The 17,987-nt window shown below is 36.3% G+C and overlaps 1 protein-coding gene across 3 annotated transcripts in view; it reads right to left on the bottom strand.

Annotated features, from left to right (window-relative positions):
• Positions 1-17,987, bottom strand: part of CDH7 (cadherin 7) — a 130,920-nt gene that overhangs the window by 102,527 nt on the left and 10,406 nt on the right. For all 3 annotated transcript variants that reach the window (XM_058277868.2, XM_058277869.2, XM_058277871.1), the window contains exon 2: positions 16,970-17,379. In XM_058277868.2, coding sequence (XP_058133851.1) covers positions 16,970-17,179 — 210 coding nt within the window. In that variant the 5' untranslated portion in view covers positions 17,180-17,379. The remainder of the gene's footprint in view (positions 1-16,969; positions 17,380-17,987) is intronic.

Below are 17,987 nucleotides of genomic sequence, written 5' to 3'. Positions count from 1 at the left end.
TAAGTACACTCTTCATGATGAATATACTGAATTATTTTAAAATGTTACTAGGAAAATGATACATATTAAGTCCCATAAATGCCATCAGATTTTTTTCATGAAATCTTATAGTTGTTTTCAGAAAGTTAGGTTTCCTCCTACATATATAAAATATACTACCTTGGGTGGGTGTTCCCTTGGGATACTGGCTGTGTCAGTTTGCCAAAGGGCTACCAATGGAAAGAACTAGAAAACTGTTGGTTTCTATAAAGGGGATTTATTTGAGGTAAAAGCTTACAGCTCCAAGGCCATGAAAAGTACAAACGGAGGCACCATCAGAGATGTTTTCTCACCTAAGTCAGCTACTGGTGATCCTGGCTTGCTGCCACATGGTGAAGCACGATAGCTGCCAATCTCTGCCCAGTCCCAGCTTCCCTCTCCCTCCAGGGTCACCCTTTCCTCTTGAGCTGCTCTGCAGGCCAGCCTCTTGGGGCTTCATGCTTAAGCAATCCTGTAGTCCTCTCTCTCCTAGCATAACATTCCTTTCTTTCCAGGCCTCCTCTCTCAGTTTCGGCTGTTCTGCACTATTCCCAAGGCCAGCTGTGATAAGCTATCAGGTAAATAGCTCATCTCTCCCTGCAGCCTCAGCTGTTTGAGTCTCTTCCTTTCTGTCACATGGCAAGATAAAAAATGACAAGGTTCTCTTTTCTTGTGTCTGGGTCCACTTTATCAGACCCAGCAAGGGGGCAGAGACTCAACCTGAGTCACACACCTCACTGATGTAGTCCAACAAAAAGCCCTACAGCAATCCTAATCTTAATCTCAACTGAATTTATGCACTCAAAGGGTAGCTTGCCCAGAAGAATAAGTTAGTTTACAAACATAATCTTTCTCTTTTTGGAATTCATAAAATAATCTCAAACTGCCACACTGGCTAAGAATTTATTGCTAATATATCTTGTACAAATAAGTATTTTGACCAGATGAATGAGATTGGAAAATTACCAGCATTTATCTCAACCATTATACAATGAATGTAATGTTACCGTTTTAACCAAACATATTTTCACTGAGTTGCACTTAACATAGTACATAATCTTTTCTACCATATTGTCAGCATATCCTAATGAAATAATTCCTTTCATATACTGTTTCTTTAGCGAGCTATATATGTTTTATTTGACCTCTTGGCTGATAATTACTCAGGACAAGTACGTCTGTATAATGTGTAATATATAGTCGCATGTGTTTGCTTTGTACACATTATGGTTCTAATAATTACCATAAAAATTATGTTAGATACAATATATTGGATTCAGTAAAATCATAAACTGAACATATTGCTTTGCAAGTAGATTGTCACAATAAATTAACCAAACTCTAGTTAAATGAAGATCAACCCAAAGGCCATTAATTGAACTGGAGATGCTGCAAATATTATAAAGAGCATGAGTTCAATATTTTGATTACCTACTTCTTTCTCCATCTACCTTTCCTTGGCATATCTTGTTCTAGAATGGAATTATAATGGCTTACAACCATACTTAAATACAAGATAGCATAAAAGAATAGCAAGGGCAACATTAGAAAAGCAAATGCCGAAAGACCAAAAGAATTTAGGAATATGGAGGAGTCAAAAGATGCTATCAAAACTTCTTAACATGTGCTGGTGGTGATGGGCAACAGATTAAGTTCTAAGCAGTCTAATAAAAAAGTAAATTTAGATACTTAAAAATTTAGCAGTACAGTGATTCCTGGTATTTAAGACTACCAAATATTATTTCCTAAGGAGATCACAAAACCAATATTGCAATGCACCGAACAAGTTCATGGGCAATAATAGCTCTATGGCAGACACAAAAACGCGTTACCTAGGACTTTGCTTCTTTTAACAGTTTTCAATTACAGTCTAATGTTATTACATCAAAGACCGATTCATCAACAGAAATTATACAGGGGGACAAATAATTTAACAGCTAAAGGGTAAGGTGACTCCCCTTAGCTCTCGGCTTTCATCTGCTACTCCAAAACAGCTACCCTGGCCCTTGGGCTCTTCCTCAAACATACCATTCCACTCCCAACTGAGAGTCCCTGCTGGAATTCACTTTACCAGGTGACCACATTGTTCATTCTTACACCTCCTTCTGAACTTAAGGAAAATAACTTTCATGGAGGCCAAGCACCTTTTAAAAATGATAACTTCTCTTCCTATACTCTTCATTTCCATTCTCAGGTTTTTCTCCATAGGATTTATTAGCCTCTAACACACTGTTTGATTTTGCCTATGCACCCTACCTGGCTCTGCTCAGAGCTTTCATCAAATGGGCAACCAACAGCATACCAAAATCGCTTGAGAACACTTTGAATATTCCAAGTCAGTTATTTTCAGGTGTTTTCTTTAGTCTATCCATGATCGTCTTGGTGAGCCATGAGGGGACGAGTCACAATTCCCATAGATTTGCTTTCTTTGTACGACTAAGGTTTAGTTTCAGAATCTGACTAAACTGTGATGCTCATAAACCAAGGATAGGATTGAGTAGCATTTACAGAGAAATCTTACTCAACATTCTTTAAGACATATGGTTGCCCTGAAACTGTGGTGTTTTTGCCAAGCTCCTGCATCACAAATGCTATGCCAAAAACTGAAAAGCCTGCTCTTTTCAGAAAGGATGTTGTATTATCGGTGGTGTCTTGAGCTTTTCAGAATTTTCAACTATAACTAACTTTGCCTGGTAATTATGCTAATTTGTCTTCATTGTTATCATTTCACTTTGTTATGGTTTATTTATTTGGGAGGATAAGTTGTCTAATAACTGAATGTCAAAATGTTCATCCCTTCTGGTCCAAATATGACACATGCAAACCCATTTACTAAAGTAGACATAAGCACAAACACCCATCAAACAGAAGATTCTGTTGCACTCTAACACTTCATTGTTATCCCTAAATTTCACTTTTATCTACAAGTAGAAATCAACCAACAGAGTAGTGGAACAGCAGGGTCTGTCGCTCTGTTTAAGACATTAGCTCTTCCTCTTAAGTGTCAGGCAGGTAATAAAATGTGAGGGAGGAATGGTACGAAAAGAGGGTTAAAAGGAAGAGAGGAAAGGGTGAGTGAGGCAAAGTAAAGAAAGGGTTTGAATTGCATATATTCTGGTCTGCCCTCCATTTGATAATGCTACCTGTTTAAAAATGTCTAAAATGTCAACTAATAAACAAAAAGTATTTTTCCTCACATGAAACAGCTCTATATTGGCACCAAGAATCCACATTCAAGTGTATAAAATGCTTTGGGTAAAAATAGGTAACATATGCACATTTGCATATATTTCCATGTGATTTATGTATATATGGTCAGGCTACTTTAATGCTATTTTAGAGATAAACTGTAAATACTGTTAACCTGATTTCATACTTAAATCAACTTTTCTCACATTAAACAACAACTGTGGTTGACATGACATTCAACATTATGAAATATATAACAAGAGGAAAGCTAAAACAGCCAATCTAAGCAAAGAGCGCTAAGGACTGAATTTTTCTGAGTATTCATGTCAAAGCTCTGATAAATAGGCAATGTGTAGTCATGAAACAGAACTAAACTCAAGTTTGGCCAGATGTTCCTTCTAAAACACTGAAAGACACTGGCAATTCTTCCCATCCCAACCACATCTTGGGCAGTTACTTATTTGTATTTTATAGCTCTATTGACTTTGGAAGTACATTGATGAGGACCATATGTGATTCAAGTGGAGAAGGAACTATAAATAGAGCAAATGAATTTGTGTCAGAGATTTTGGGAGAAAAATCCTCTCCTTTGCTTCCCGGCTAAAAGGTCGGGACTAGAGTGAAGCAAGCCGCAACTAAGGGCATAAAACTTGAGGAGGAATCCACTCTCAGGTTTGGGTAACAGCCAACCCTGCCCTTTTGTTTCACTAAGAGTGAAAGCCTTCTAAAGCAGGAGGCCTGTAGGTCACAGAATTTAAAGAGGTTCTCAGTCTCAGATTCATTCAAGTTCTGATGACAAAACAAAGAAGTGGAATAAAAAGAAATGTGTTGGGTTTTTTTTCCCCACGCATTTTTTTCTACCTTGGTTTTGTGAGCCCAACATGTACTTATAATTCTACATGAGTTAAGAGGGTCACGTGGTGTTTGAATCAGCCTGGCCAGATGTGAGTTAAAAAATTACGATGACACCTAGGTATACCCAGCATTTTGTTGTAGACCAGTATAAACTGAGTACAAAGGTAAACTCATTGACTCCCTGAAAAATAGATTAAAATCACTGAATAGTTTATGACAAGTCTTGATGTGATATGATCAAGCTGAGACAAATGTGCATAAAAAATTTAGCTTCTCTAAGCAGGCATTATTACAAAACCAACAAAAGTGACACTTGTGATTATCACATTCTTACAGGTTTTTTTTTCAAGCTGAATAATATACTTTGGTGTTGTGGAGGATGGCTTATATTCTTATACATATAGAAGGAGGTAGGGAGAAAAGCAGATTACTCCAAGTTATAGTCAATCATTAGTGACTAGTTTATGATGCCTTGATATGCATTCTCTCTACTCAACCAGATGGTTCCATTTGGATGGATAAAACATAAATTTCTCCATTTAAATGGAGAAATTTGCTCCAGGGTTTGGGCTGAAAGAGTTATGGTTTTTACCTGTAGTCTAGCTATACTGCAGAGATCATAATCATAAGTCTACTATGAGCTTTTGGGTAGTTTTAGCATTTATTCTATCAAACAGCCTTGAGCATTTTCATGCTCAAATTTACAGAGTTTGCCCTAAAACTCATAAAGCTTTCATATGGATAGTCATCTGAAATGATTATATTTTGTGCATGAAGAAATATTTATCTTAGCTACAGAGGTATTTTCTTCAGCTTTACATTGTAGAATTGCATTTCAGGAAGTCATAGCCTTTGGATGATTTATTTCAATATCCTTCTTTTCTCTTAATTTATAATAATACCAAAATAATAGCCTCTGACTTTCATGCCCCATTTTTTTCTTTAATTAAATTCTAGAACACCTGTGTAGTCAAACTTGTTCCTTTGCAATCACAATTCCTAAAAGCTTGGCAAAGTTTCCCCTTACGAACTCTGTACATCAGGATTGCAAAATACTGAGTTTCTACATAATGTTTTTCCAATGACACAAAGGAGAGAAAAGCTTGTTTATACAAGTCATCAAATTATATCAAGATGATTATATCTTTTTGTCCCTCAAAATATTAGAATTTCACCATTCCAAAATGTATTAATTTTCAGTCCTTAGATTGGAAAAGTTTAAATGCTATCATTTGAAAAACTGAAATGAATTAGTCAAAATCAGTTTCTAAATTCACTATTTAATGCAGTACAGAATGGATAAACCGTAGGAATAGGTTTGAGCCAAAAGTGATACAAAATAAGTTCTGGCCTAAGATAGGACAGGACAGGGAAAGGAAAGGGAAGAAAATTAACTAAGACTAAACGCCATCTCATTTATCTAGTTCCATTAAGCATCACCTTTCTTCATTGGAATCCTAATGACACTGAAATCTCTTGCCTCTCGGAAACTCTTAAAGATTTCATTAGCTTTATAGATTTTGAAAGTATTTGAGAATAAAACAATCATCATGTGTGTCCATGTGTGTGTTCTAGTCTTTCTTCAGATATGTAGTTTGAAAGCTGTCTAATGTTAAATCTGATTTGATCCTGTATATATAAATTTTTTAAATGGCTGCTGAATCCTGGAAACCTTTCTATGGTAAATAACTTCTACTCATCAATAATTAGCAAAAAAGATTGTATGTGTTGCAAATTCTTTGCTTACCCTAAAATTTTTGAAAGAGAACTAGTAACTGCTCTTCCTGTTAAAATAAATTTAAAGATTAATATTTTATGCATTTCAAAGCACTTAAACATATTACGTGTCTCGGGTCTGACTTTAAATTTGTGGAGTAGGGCGACATGGCATTACTGTCCCTTTGTGATTGATGACAAAACAATCAAATGTAATTTAAAATACTTGTCTAAGGTTGTGAAGCTTGCCAGTGTGATGAATTTTGTTTAGGTTCATTCCTTATTTCTCCCTCGACTACAAGTTGCTTTTTAAATATTTTTGTTTTGTTTTTTAATAAAAACATCTGAATTAGGTGAGTTAAAGAAAGTATAAATTGAACGCAAAGTGAAAACAGTATCATTATTATGAGCAATAACAGAAAACACTGAAAGAAGGCTTCCTACATGTCAAATATGAAGTGCTTTATGCATGTCATCTTATTTAATCCTAACAACAATGCTTTACATAAGACCTACTATTAAACACATTTTACAGAGATTAAGTCAAGAGACGTCAAGCAATTTCAAAATGGCAATGCTGAGATTCACACTCAGAGCTCCCTGATTCATGAACCTGGGTTAAGACTTAACAGCCAACCTGAACTTCCTCTCAATGCACTGGAATAATCTACCAATGTGTTATTAGCTGCACGATCTGTACCAGGTAACATACCCAGAGATTCTTGCAACATCCCTGTAAGAAAACAAAGCCTTGAAAGCCTTCCACCTTCCTTGGCTACAGCTCTGACTTTTCTAGATTTGAGTCCCCATTTCCTTTCCTCTTTCACGTTTTCCTTATCAGGAAACCAATCGAAACCTTCCTGCTACCTTTTGCTTGGAGGGACAAGGACTAGTCAAACACTGAACACTCCAGGCAGGCACAGCACTACCTAGCTCCTTCCCCCACCTGTTTTCCTTTCATTTCTTTCCTTCTGTTTGGTTACAGCAGATTTCAAAACAGAGCCACGGCATTATAGGAAATACAGGATGGTCAAGCACAGAAACCCAGCGATCAGGGTGGTAAAACCAGCGTTTAAATCCAGATCTGTCTTCTGGGCTCCAGATCTCTCCATTAGACTGAGCCATTACCTGGAACCCAGGTGCTCCCAGGAAGTTTGAAAAACAGCAGTAGCTTTGGACACTCCCTCTGGCAGCACTGTTTCATCAGTGCCATAGGCTGCCTCTCTGACTGGTGGCCAGGGCAAAGATTTAGGAAAACGAAAGGCAAATGCTGAAGACTAGGACGGGTAAGAGAAAGCAAACATCAGCAGCCTGTGCAGGAAGTTTTCCAAGTTTGCTATGGACGGAAGATAGGCTGGGCTCCCCATTTAACATTTTTCTGCGAAAAACAATTATTTGGAGAAAGATTTGGGCTATCATGGTAATAGCCAATTTCATTTTAGCTGCTTTATAGCAAATTCAGTGGTTATTTGACCCTAATTTTTTCTTACAATTTTTTCCACAAGAGTTGCCAATGAAATTAATAATAATAGCAAATGCCACCATGGTTTGTGTTAATACAAGAGTAAAATTCATATGAAAGATAATTAAAAATCCTGCTTTTTAAATTTGTTTTGGAACTGACTGGATCACTTCTAGATACATGAGGTTTAATTCCGGTTGTTCTATTTCAAGGCACCAAAAAAAACAAACAAACAAGCACATCTAAGTATGAGGACAGGTCTGGAAATTGTGTACCACATAAAATACTTGAGATCAACAGTCAATCTTCTCAAGCTTGCATTTTAAATTAGAGGGGACAAGCAAAATGGAGAGAAGGTACAAAATAGCTGCTTTCCAATATTTTAAAAGCCAACTTTAACTCAGTCTCCAAAGAAATAAAGTTGCCCCAAAACCCAAGAGTCTCTCACAATGACAACACATGGTGCCACTGAGTCCTCCAGGCATTTTACTTGGATTAGACATGATCCCTTTCCTCACAAAACTAACTTTTGGAAATACACACCCTTTTATACTTCATAAAGTGCTTTCCTATTTATTTTGTCTTTATTTTTATGTTTGTGACAGCCTTGTGGATTTCATGTTGCTCTTCCTATTTTATCACGAATGAAAGGAGAAACAGGCTATTTGCTCTAAATCATGCACCATTAGTAAGTGGCGTGGCCGCCACATGTAACTCCTATATGTGTGTTTCCACAACAGTCTCCTGCTCTAAGAAATGACCCTGAGGCTGCCTTCGCACTCACTGGGGGTAGTCCAGAAAGAATTCCAGAACTCAGAAGGAGACTAGAATACATGAGGGAAAGTCTCAAGCAGTCTAACATTTAAAAACAATAGTAAGACTCTATTATGTTTTATTTTGATGAAAATACTTGATTTTAATACATTTCAATATTAAGGACACATAAAATTTGATAAAAAGCATTAGAAGGGACTAATGTGTATTTCAAGACTGAAATTATCTATGATACTTTAGATTTTTTACTACATTCCAAGAGAAACTTGTTGCTTAGAAAAGCAGTACAAAGAACTCTCATACAACTATTGAAATTCTTTCCTCTTCAAAGATCCCATTTTTCCCACACATTCTCAGCTCTGTGTAGGAAGGTAAATATGAAGTGCTGTGAAAAACTGGACTTCATCAGTGTACACAATTTACAGAAAAACCTAAGATAATGTGAAGAGAGCAACACTGAGAAAATAATATATATTACAAGATACTAATCATTGGAATATTAAATTCTCTATGTTTTTATCATAAATATCCACTGTGAAATTTCATTGGGTCTAAAACAAAAGGTACTTACACCTACCCTAACCCTGAATCACCTACTCACTCCTATATATTTTCCTTCAACAACTGTGTTCACGTTTCCAACAAATGGTCTAATCAATGGGAAAAACAGTCTTGTTTCAGATCATTACACTCCACAACTGCTCTCCCAAATTCAGAGAACACAGCTGTTTTGCCATAGGTAAAAGTCTACCTGCAGGTGTTATAATGATCAACCAAAACGATAATGTATTGTCACTAACAAAATTTGCATTTTTAGCTTCAGTTTCAAGCTTTAAACTATGGTCCCATTATTTGATATTAAGCTTTGTAAAAAGTACTTTTCCCACATTGTGTGCCTGTTCTACAATTTAAATTGCTTTTATTTTAGACATTGTTCCACAGTTCCTTACATACTAGATGTCCAACTTTACCACTGAAAATGAGCTCACACTATCTGCTATAGCAATGTGATAATTTTCATTTCTTTAGTAATAACTTTTAATAGTCAAAGGTTTTGCTTTTCTTACAGTATAATTTAAATTGAATCCAAATGACCAGAGCTCGCCAGTATCTGCTTCTCCAGAATATTCAAAAGATACCAGTTAAACACCTGAACTCAGCCAATATAATTCAGTTGAGAAAATTACATAAGCTGTGGCACAGCTAGAAAGGCCATGAGATACGGAACTGAGTTTTTCAGATATGTTATGGGAAAAGAAGAAGATTTTTATCTTATTTCTTCTTTGTTTCAAAGAGTTAAGTGCAGAATGCGCAATCTTCCACTCTCCACACGTTCTCCTCCAGTGTGGACCCTTAAATGACTCACAATCAGAAAAATCTCATTTTAAGCATGTTTGACTAATTTCACTAGTGATCATCACATCTTTCAAACTCACATCTGTTGAACATTATATATTTGTTGTCCAAATCTTGATTGTGTGTTTTCAGTTAAATACCTTAAAACATGTCAGCATCCTAAGAACTAAGGCGATAAGTAAACACTCTAAAGGAAGCATTCTTATCAGATAATTGCACACTGTGTACACACAAAGCTTGCTGGAGGGATGCTGATCATCTTGGTTCTTATACTTTAATTGGCATTCCCAAACACGGCCCCATCTTGAGAAAGTACCCTTCTGCATTTATATTACAGCGGACTAGGCGGCAAGCCTGCTAGAAATGTGGATGCTCTCACCATACTGCCTTGTTTTGTTTTGCTTTTTTCTTGATCTTGTGAGCTTGGCTGCTTGTGCTGTGGCAGGGCCCAAGATTATTCCATGCCTCTTGGCCTCTTGGCCTAAGAAGGCTGGAGATATAAAATGATTTGAGTCGAAGGCTGCCATTTTCCTCGCCAGTTCTTTCCCTCCAGCTGTTACCTGCCAGAGTGTGTTCTGACCCTCCCTTCTACCTAACGGCTGAGCCATGAGGACCGAAGTAGGACAGAGACCTTGAGCCTGCCCGGTCCAGACCAGCCTCCTAGGGAGTGGTCCACGTCATCCACACCAGGCACCTCTGAATGGGCCAGTCGTCTTCAGTTCAAACTCAATTTTTCTGTGTATGATATAAGGTGTTTACCTTAAGGTTATGAGTTTATATCATACACAGAAAAATTGAGTTTTTAAAGGGTGAGACTTTTTTAAAAATTGAATAAAGTTCTAAATATTTTCTTTCCACATGCCCAATAGTTTGTTCTTTTTGCATGCCCTATTCTTAAAATTTCTGTTCTAGGGTTCATTTCTAGTATTTCTGTGTCCTGCCCAATACCATTTTAATCTCTCCATTTTTTACACCAGTTTCAAATTTGTTAAATTTTACGAAGTAGTCTTCAATGCTTATGCTAGACAATACATTACAAGCTGTTATGATTTCAAAGTCCTGTATTACCTATTCTTCCTTGAATATATATCATTTTAAAGGTCAAAGATTATATAGCAAATGTTAAAAGAGCTTGATAATAACTAAGCCCACTACCACTAATGATGATAGCAATCAAACTTATAATGTTTGTATTTACTTTCTATTACTGCTATAACAAATTACCACCAGCTGAAGCAAGCAAGACACATAAGGACAAATACTGTATGACGTCACTTACAGGACATACCTAAGAGAGCCAATTCACAGAGACAGAAAGATTAAAGGTCACCATAAGAGATGGAAAGAAGGGGAAAGAGGAAGGTTTTTTTTTCTTGGTGAGTAGAGTGTCTGTACATAAAAATTTATAAAAGAAACAAAAAATAACAAATTTATTATCTCAGAATTCTCTAAGTCAGAAGTCAGACGTGGATCTTAATGGCTAAAATGAGTGTGTCAGCAATGGGCATAACAAGAGTTAACATTAAAGGAAGGCTGAGCATGTCCTGAGCGTGCTAGCTTATTTCATTTACTCTTCTCAATAACACGGTGAGGTGGGTATTACCACTATCTCCATTTTATACAAAAAGAAACTCAGCCTCAGTGAGGTTCCTCAATGCTCCTGAGGTCACACATCTAACAACCTGTGGAGGAACACTGTAACAATCCTTTCTAGGACTCATTTAGTAAAAATTTTCAAACCCCAAGTGGAACAATTTTTCCATATAACTTCTTACTATACCTAACTTAAGACTATGTTAGTGACTGTCAAAATTTACTTGATATTCATTTACTTATTTCTTATGAATTAAAATGCCTTTACATATGGAAAGTTTATCTTTCCTCAAAATATGAGTGGTTGGTTTTATGACAAGTTAAGAGTTAATTTTAGGTCCAATTGTTCTAAAATTTTAGGCTTTGTAAAAAGAAAATTCTTTGATACAGGCATACGACTTTCTAACTCTTCTCAATTAAACCTCTAACGGTTGTTTACTTACTCATTTAACTTTCAAATGTATCTGTCACCTCATCTCATCTCATTCTTAGTTCACCAGGATTTTCTGAAGATTTTATCAGTAATGACTATGAAACCACAGAGCACAAACTTGCTAAGTATTTGAAGAAGAAAGGAAAGAGAGAAGGAAGAAATGACTGAAGATCAGGTTTCAAAGCATACAAGAGGATTTGGAGGTACAAAATTAAGCGTATTTCTGCAAACTACTGTTTCTCTCCAGTGATCAGACTAACACATATAATCAACATAAACCATGTGGAAGGATTAGGATGAAATTCTCCCCCATATAGAACTTCTGTATATACGCTTCAAACAAGGAAAGGTCCCGTGAGTGATCTATTGCTTAGCTCATGGTACCATCCTCTTCAGTGAGTCATGGAGACTGATGCAAAGCCTGTTACCCTGTATCAGTGAGTACTCCATATTAAGTGTGTCAAAACAATCATAGTTCGTTTAACATAGAAAGGCTATCATTTTAGTTTATATCTTGTGTTTTGTACTTAAAAATTCAACAACACAAAAACACAATTGGTATAGGCCAAATTTTATTCTTTATTTTGGCTGCCTCACCAAATAGGTGGCAAGGAGAGTATGTATAAATGCAAAAACACATCAAGGAAGACAGCATTTTAAAATTATTTTTATCTACATAATTATAAAATTTAGAGCTCATCGAGACTACCTAAACTGGTTTTAACTATGTAACTGTAACTAACCCCCCCCACCATTTGCTGCGTAATCCCACATAAGGCCTTGATAATTATGACCTTCCTTTCTAAACTAACTTTGAAAATTATTAAATTTAAATTAATGGCGTGCCTCTATATTTTAGTGGCAAAATCTAATGCATTTTATTTTAAATATGGTAAAAAGGATACCATATTTTTGAATTACTGATTTTATGTGAATAAGACACGTTTGATATTTTATAGTTATACTGGAGTATAATAGCTAAAAATAACTGCCAAAAACATATTTCTAAAAATCTGAACTTATTTGCGTCTCACAGAGTTGATCCATGTCCAAATTCCTTTTGAAGTCACCAGGAGGTCCACACTTGTATCAGCAAACTAACAAGGTGAGAACAAGGCCCATCACGAATTAACTCTGATTCTAAAGATGTTATGAAAATTGGTTTTCTATACATACCTAGAGAAAAAAACATATTTGTTTTTTCCTAAGATATGATGAGACTATAAGCAATTTCTATATTTAGAAGGATTATCTCCACCCAAATCTATAAAATGTACATTTTACTCTAATGATTACGCTCCTCCCTAAGCAATACTTGGGATTCATTATTTTCCTTCTGTGTGCCTAACATAAATGTGCCCAGTTAGGGAATCTAGCTTGTAACTCAGTTTTTGAACACAACCTGTTTTAAAGATGAACGTTTCTTTTCTGGAACACTGAACAGATCTTTAGCTATCAGGAGATGGAGTATCCCTGACTGAGAGATACTGCTGAGGTGTAATTAATGCATCGAAAATGCTCGGCAACACTTTCAAGCAAGTTTAAATTTAAAGCAAAGTAAATCCCACACTGCATTTCTATGTATTTGATTTCAAAGGGGGTAATAGGAATAAATTCTCCCCGAATGAGTCAGGGAAGAGAGGGGAGTAGCAGAATCGGCAAGAGTGATGTTCACAGCGAGGCAAGCAGACTGTGGAAGAGGCACGAAGCACACATTTCAATGAAAGTAATGGCCTAGAGCGTGGCAATCGGCTGGCAGACCATTACGGTCAGGAAAGATGAAAAACACTTAATACCTGGAACAGACGCTGGGTGGTTTTGCAGACAGATTTTTTTTTTTTGTCAGATAGTTAAGGGACGTTTAAGTGAGAAATGCCAAGGTGAGGAAAAGACTGGGCTAGACTGTGCGCAGTGATGCGGTGAGATGACTGGAGAATGTTCCTTCCTTACGAACTCCAAAACAGCCTGCTCAGCAGCCATAGGGAGAAGGAAAGGATGCTCCATTGCATTCTCCCTGTAGAAGGACAAGAAAACGGGCATGCCGGGAACGAACGGATTCAGAGATCGAGGGAAAGGCGCGCTGTTATTCTTGACAGCGGAACTCAAGCAGGGTACTGGCTGATGACTCTTCCGTTGACTCTGAACACAGAAGGCAGCAGTCAGTGGGTGGCTCTGCGGGAGCCCAGGCCTTCAGAGTCCACCCAGCTCGGCCGTGTGGCCTGGGGCCTCCGGGTGAGGATTCGTGAAGTGCAGCAGGACCCCCTCAATGCTGTAATACTCTGGTCTTGGGTTATCCTGTGTTAAATGATTTCAGGATATTGGCTAAAATAAGTTCACAAACCATACTGTGACCTCACTTTCCCCCAATGTCTTAGAGACCAAATTTGTTTCACTTTATAGCAGTTGACTCATCTTGTTGGCCACCAGTCATGATTTCAATATGTAAAACAATTTAAACAGATGTTTCTCCGACCTTTGATGTTCCTGTATTTAAAGACTGAATCATTTACTCCCTGACAATATTTTTGTCAAAGTTTCTAAACAAATATGAACATAAAAGACATGCTATATTTCTAAGCACATCCAAACAAAACTATTGCTCTACCTAGTTGTGATATGCATAAATACTATTTAGTACATAAAATAATGTCTGCTTTCATCTGAAAGGTCACACATTTGACACAATACCACAATACAGTGTCCACAACTCATTTAACTTCTAATTAGTGTATAATTACATAGGTAAATATATCTAAACTATTTTGAAAAAAATAAAAAATAAACTAATTGAATGTATTTCCCTATATTTTGATCTTGTTCATTTCATTAACAAATTGTAATTGTAGATACCATAATTCTCATCTTACAGATACAAAAACTAAAATTTAGTAACATTGGGCAACTTACCCAAAGTTAGGCCACTAACAGGGTATGACAAAGTTGGCAATGAAATTGAAGTCAATCTGGAACACACAGTACTCAGCTATTATATGATCAAATTAAGCTCTAAAGTATTTTGAAGTCATTTCTTAAATCTTCCAAATTACCTAAATAGCTAGGTTTTATCAGGAAGACTAAGGGTAGCAATTTAATTGCCATAGGTTAAACAGAGGTCCATGTAAAATAATAAGGTCTTTCTTTTATTTCCATGATTACCTGCCTATTCATTCTTCCACATATATAACTAGTATTTTCAATTTCTTCCATCCTATGAACATTTCAGGCCATAAGCCATCACCTTCTGCAACTCAAAAAAGGAAAAAAAAAAAAGCATATTTATTCTACATACCCAAATGTTCCAAAATGCAGTGAGGTCAAAATTAGTCTTATACCTCTGCTTCTTCAGATGACCTATCTAAAAAGAATCACTCGATCAACTAATAGACAAAAACCTAAAGTACTCAAACTCTCTGCCACCTTGAACTAGGCAAATATGAATTGTTCCTCTAAGGCCCTTCATTTGTCTCTCTTATCTACAAATCTTGAAATATTTTACTGCTCTTTTTCTGTGTTTCAGTCAAGTAAGAGATGTGGGTTCTTTGCATTTTTTTCAACTTGTTTCCATCATGAGCATTTCACTATGAATTGCTGGACTGCACTCCAAAGTGCAGTATGCAAAAGATAGATACAATGTTGCTTTTCTGTCACATAAAATCTGTTAATCTCCTCTGATTAAATGAAAGGGAAGCACAGAATATTTCATGTTAACTAATCAGGAACCACACACCTCTCAAAAAATAACAACAGCATCACTCAATAACTTTAAATACATTTGGAATTTAGGTAACCTGGGGGGGAATGCATTTTCCTAATTCTAAATTGACTTATAGGATTTATTTGGGTTCTGAATTATTATGTGAAGATTATAAACTTATAAGAAGGGTATTTTATAAAACCTCAGTTATGCTGGAGTTTTCAAATGTCAACTTCATCCAAACTGCTCCATTTAACACCAAATGAATGAGAATATTTGGCTGTGGTTAGAAAATTTTACGGTCCCACATAAAAATATGGTTTCAGCTAAAGTCTATTACCTTTTTCTTGAGTAGTGGAATATTGTAGATTTGTCAATTGATAAAAGCTTTCTGATTTTGCTGAATGTCCATTAAAAATGAAAGAAATTAAGAGTTGGAATCTTAGTCAATAACATTGCATTATGACTACTGCTCTCACTGTTGTACAGGACAACAAACAAGTTAAGTGAAAGCGAGAAATTTAGCACATATGTAGTACATATTGTGATGCCACTGATGAAAATAGAAAGGTTAATGAAAAAAAATATGCACAAAAAACCTTGTATTCTTACATAATTCTTTTAAGGACAGGAAAATGCTATAACTTGGCTTATAAAAAATTCCTAATCCACATCCCTAGAAATCTTTAACCTTTTGAAATCCCTCTGTTGACAAGAGAATATCAGTATTTGTAAAATATAGTGCCATTAAAGAGAAATAATAAACAACCTAAAGAAGACCTCAATTTATGTAGGTGACCATCAACAAAAATATTTTTTTCCACCTCAGTTAAGGTATGTTCAAATGAAAAAATGATCCACAGAATAAAGAAAAAATATTCTGCCTCTATCCTTCAAAGCTGAAAATTTCATTCAGAGATAAATTCATCAGTGTTCTGTGCCTCATTTGATCAGGAATGGAAACATAAAAACTGACAACGTAAATAGAAATGTAGAGGTACAGATTTCTAGCCCATGCACTCAACATAGAAAACCTTTACCCATGCTCAACACCAATATGGAAAATTCAGAAAATCTTTACAAATAAGAAAATAAGTGAGCCCACAGTGAACTGGGGACTGGGAACATGCTACGAGGATGGTTAAGGATGGCCTGGCTTCCGTGCTGTGCCCCTCAGTTCAGAAGACACTCAAATGGAAAGTTCCTGCCTGAGTATTCATACAGAAGGAAGCTGTGGAAAAAGAACTATTCAGTTTGGGTACTACTTGGCCATCAAGCAAATACCATGAATTGTCCAACATAAGGCTAAATATTGTCTCCAGTTGACTACAGTTTACATTTGCTTTTATCCAAATGGAAAAAGAAAGCAAAAATAGAAAAACAAGCAAAAAGATCCTTGAAAAAGTAGGTCTGAATTATTCATATTGAACAGCCAACTAGTTGAGAAACACCACTTTGCAGTGTCCTGCAGGGAAGGACATACAAGCATAAAGCTGGTATGGGCATCATTTACATGGTACCCAGTAAAAGGAGGAGCTAAAAAAATCAACTGGCTGAGGAACCTACTACTCTTTTTGCTAATGAATATTCTTGTTACAGTTTTAAGAGTTTTTCCAGTAGGTCAGTCATGGTAATTTAGGCATCTATAGAATCCGCATCTGTTTCAAGGAATAAAGCATAATTCACAAAGTTATAGCTTCACCATACTAGATGTGACACCCAAAATTACAACTGCATGGCGGCTAACTGTACAAATTACGTGAACTAGTTCACAGGAGTGATCGTTTCCAGTTGTCTTCCCCCAAAGAAAAAATTAACAGTTCTCCATCCAACCACAGACATTGACAATAATTGCAACTTTGAAGGCCGAATACCCTACCTTTCCTACATAGAGAGGGTCTGAACCCATGTATTCCTCCAGCACAAAGAACTGATTCCACACCCAGCTGCGCTTGGTCCGGGACCTCCCTGATTGGATATAGGGCTTTGATCTGGACCTTGAGAGTTCTGCTTGACTCAGTCCAGAAAAACACAGGAAAAGAGCTATTAGCTGCAGAAAATGGCAGAACTCCACTTTGCCCAACTTCATCTTTTTTTTTTTCCTCTTTCTTTTTCCTGTGTAAGAAAGAAACCTTGACAAGAGAAAAGGCACAGTTCCAGTTGGCTTAGTGGCTCTTGCCTCCGGCAGGGTGTCAGCTGGGAGTCCAGAGATAATAATTTGTAGAGTGTTCGATTTGAAGAGGTCACCACTGCTGAATAGCCTTCGCCAAAGAATGCTGCAAAAGGCACCTATCAGAACAAAGAGAAGAGCTAGTGTCAGAAACCAAAATACATGACTTTCAGCTTTTGTTTACCAACTTAATATTGATTTGCACAAGATATCATTATATAATCATTAAAATTAAGTATATATTAAGATTGAAAGTTACAAGAAATGTGGTCGTACTTGTAAATTACACAAACACTGCTAATGCAGAATTATCCTCATTCCAAAATGCAGTTTTAAAATTTTGTGTCTTCTAGGGCATTTTACTTGAGCATATGATTTAGCACAAATGTAACATTTTAAAAATCACTATAATGCTAGCCTTTATTTTTTCCTATATTACAGCCAGTTTTATTCACTGGTATTAGAATATGAAAGCAAGGCAGCTCAAAGCACGAATTTAACCAAATGGAAGGACATATGCTGGTTTAAAGCTCTTCTGTGAAACTGTAAAGAGAAATAAAGAAGTATGAGGCGATTCAAAACGGGTTGATTGATTCTGAGTCACAGCACACCAGCTGTTTTGATGTGTTCTGATTTGATTGTGATCAGCTGAAAAGCTCAGTAGTTTCCATTTTCTACCCTTCAAACTTATTATCATGTATGCCATGGAGCATGTTAGGTTATGTTG

The sequence above is a fragment of the Dasypus novemcinctus genome, chromosome 16 (assembly GCF_030445035.2).
Source record: "Dasypus novemcinctus isolate mDasNov1 chromosome 16, mDasNov1.1.hap2, whole genome shotgun sequence".
Classification (NCBI taxonomy): Eukaryota; Metazoa; Chordata; class Mammalia; order Cingulata; family Dasypodidae; genus Dasypus; species Dasypus novemcinctus.
Note: the sequence above shows the minus strand (reverse complement) of the source record. Positions and strands in the feature narration are given on the sequence as shown.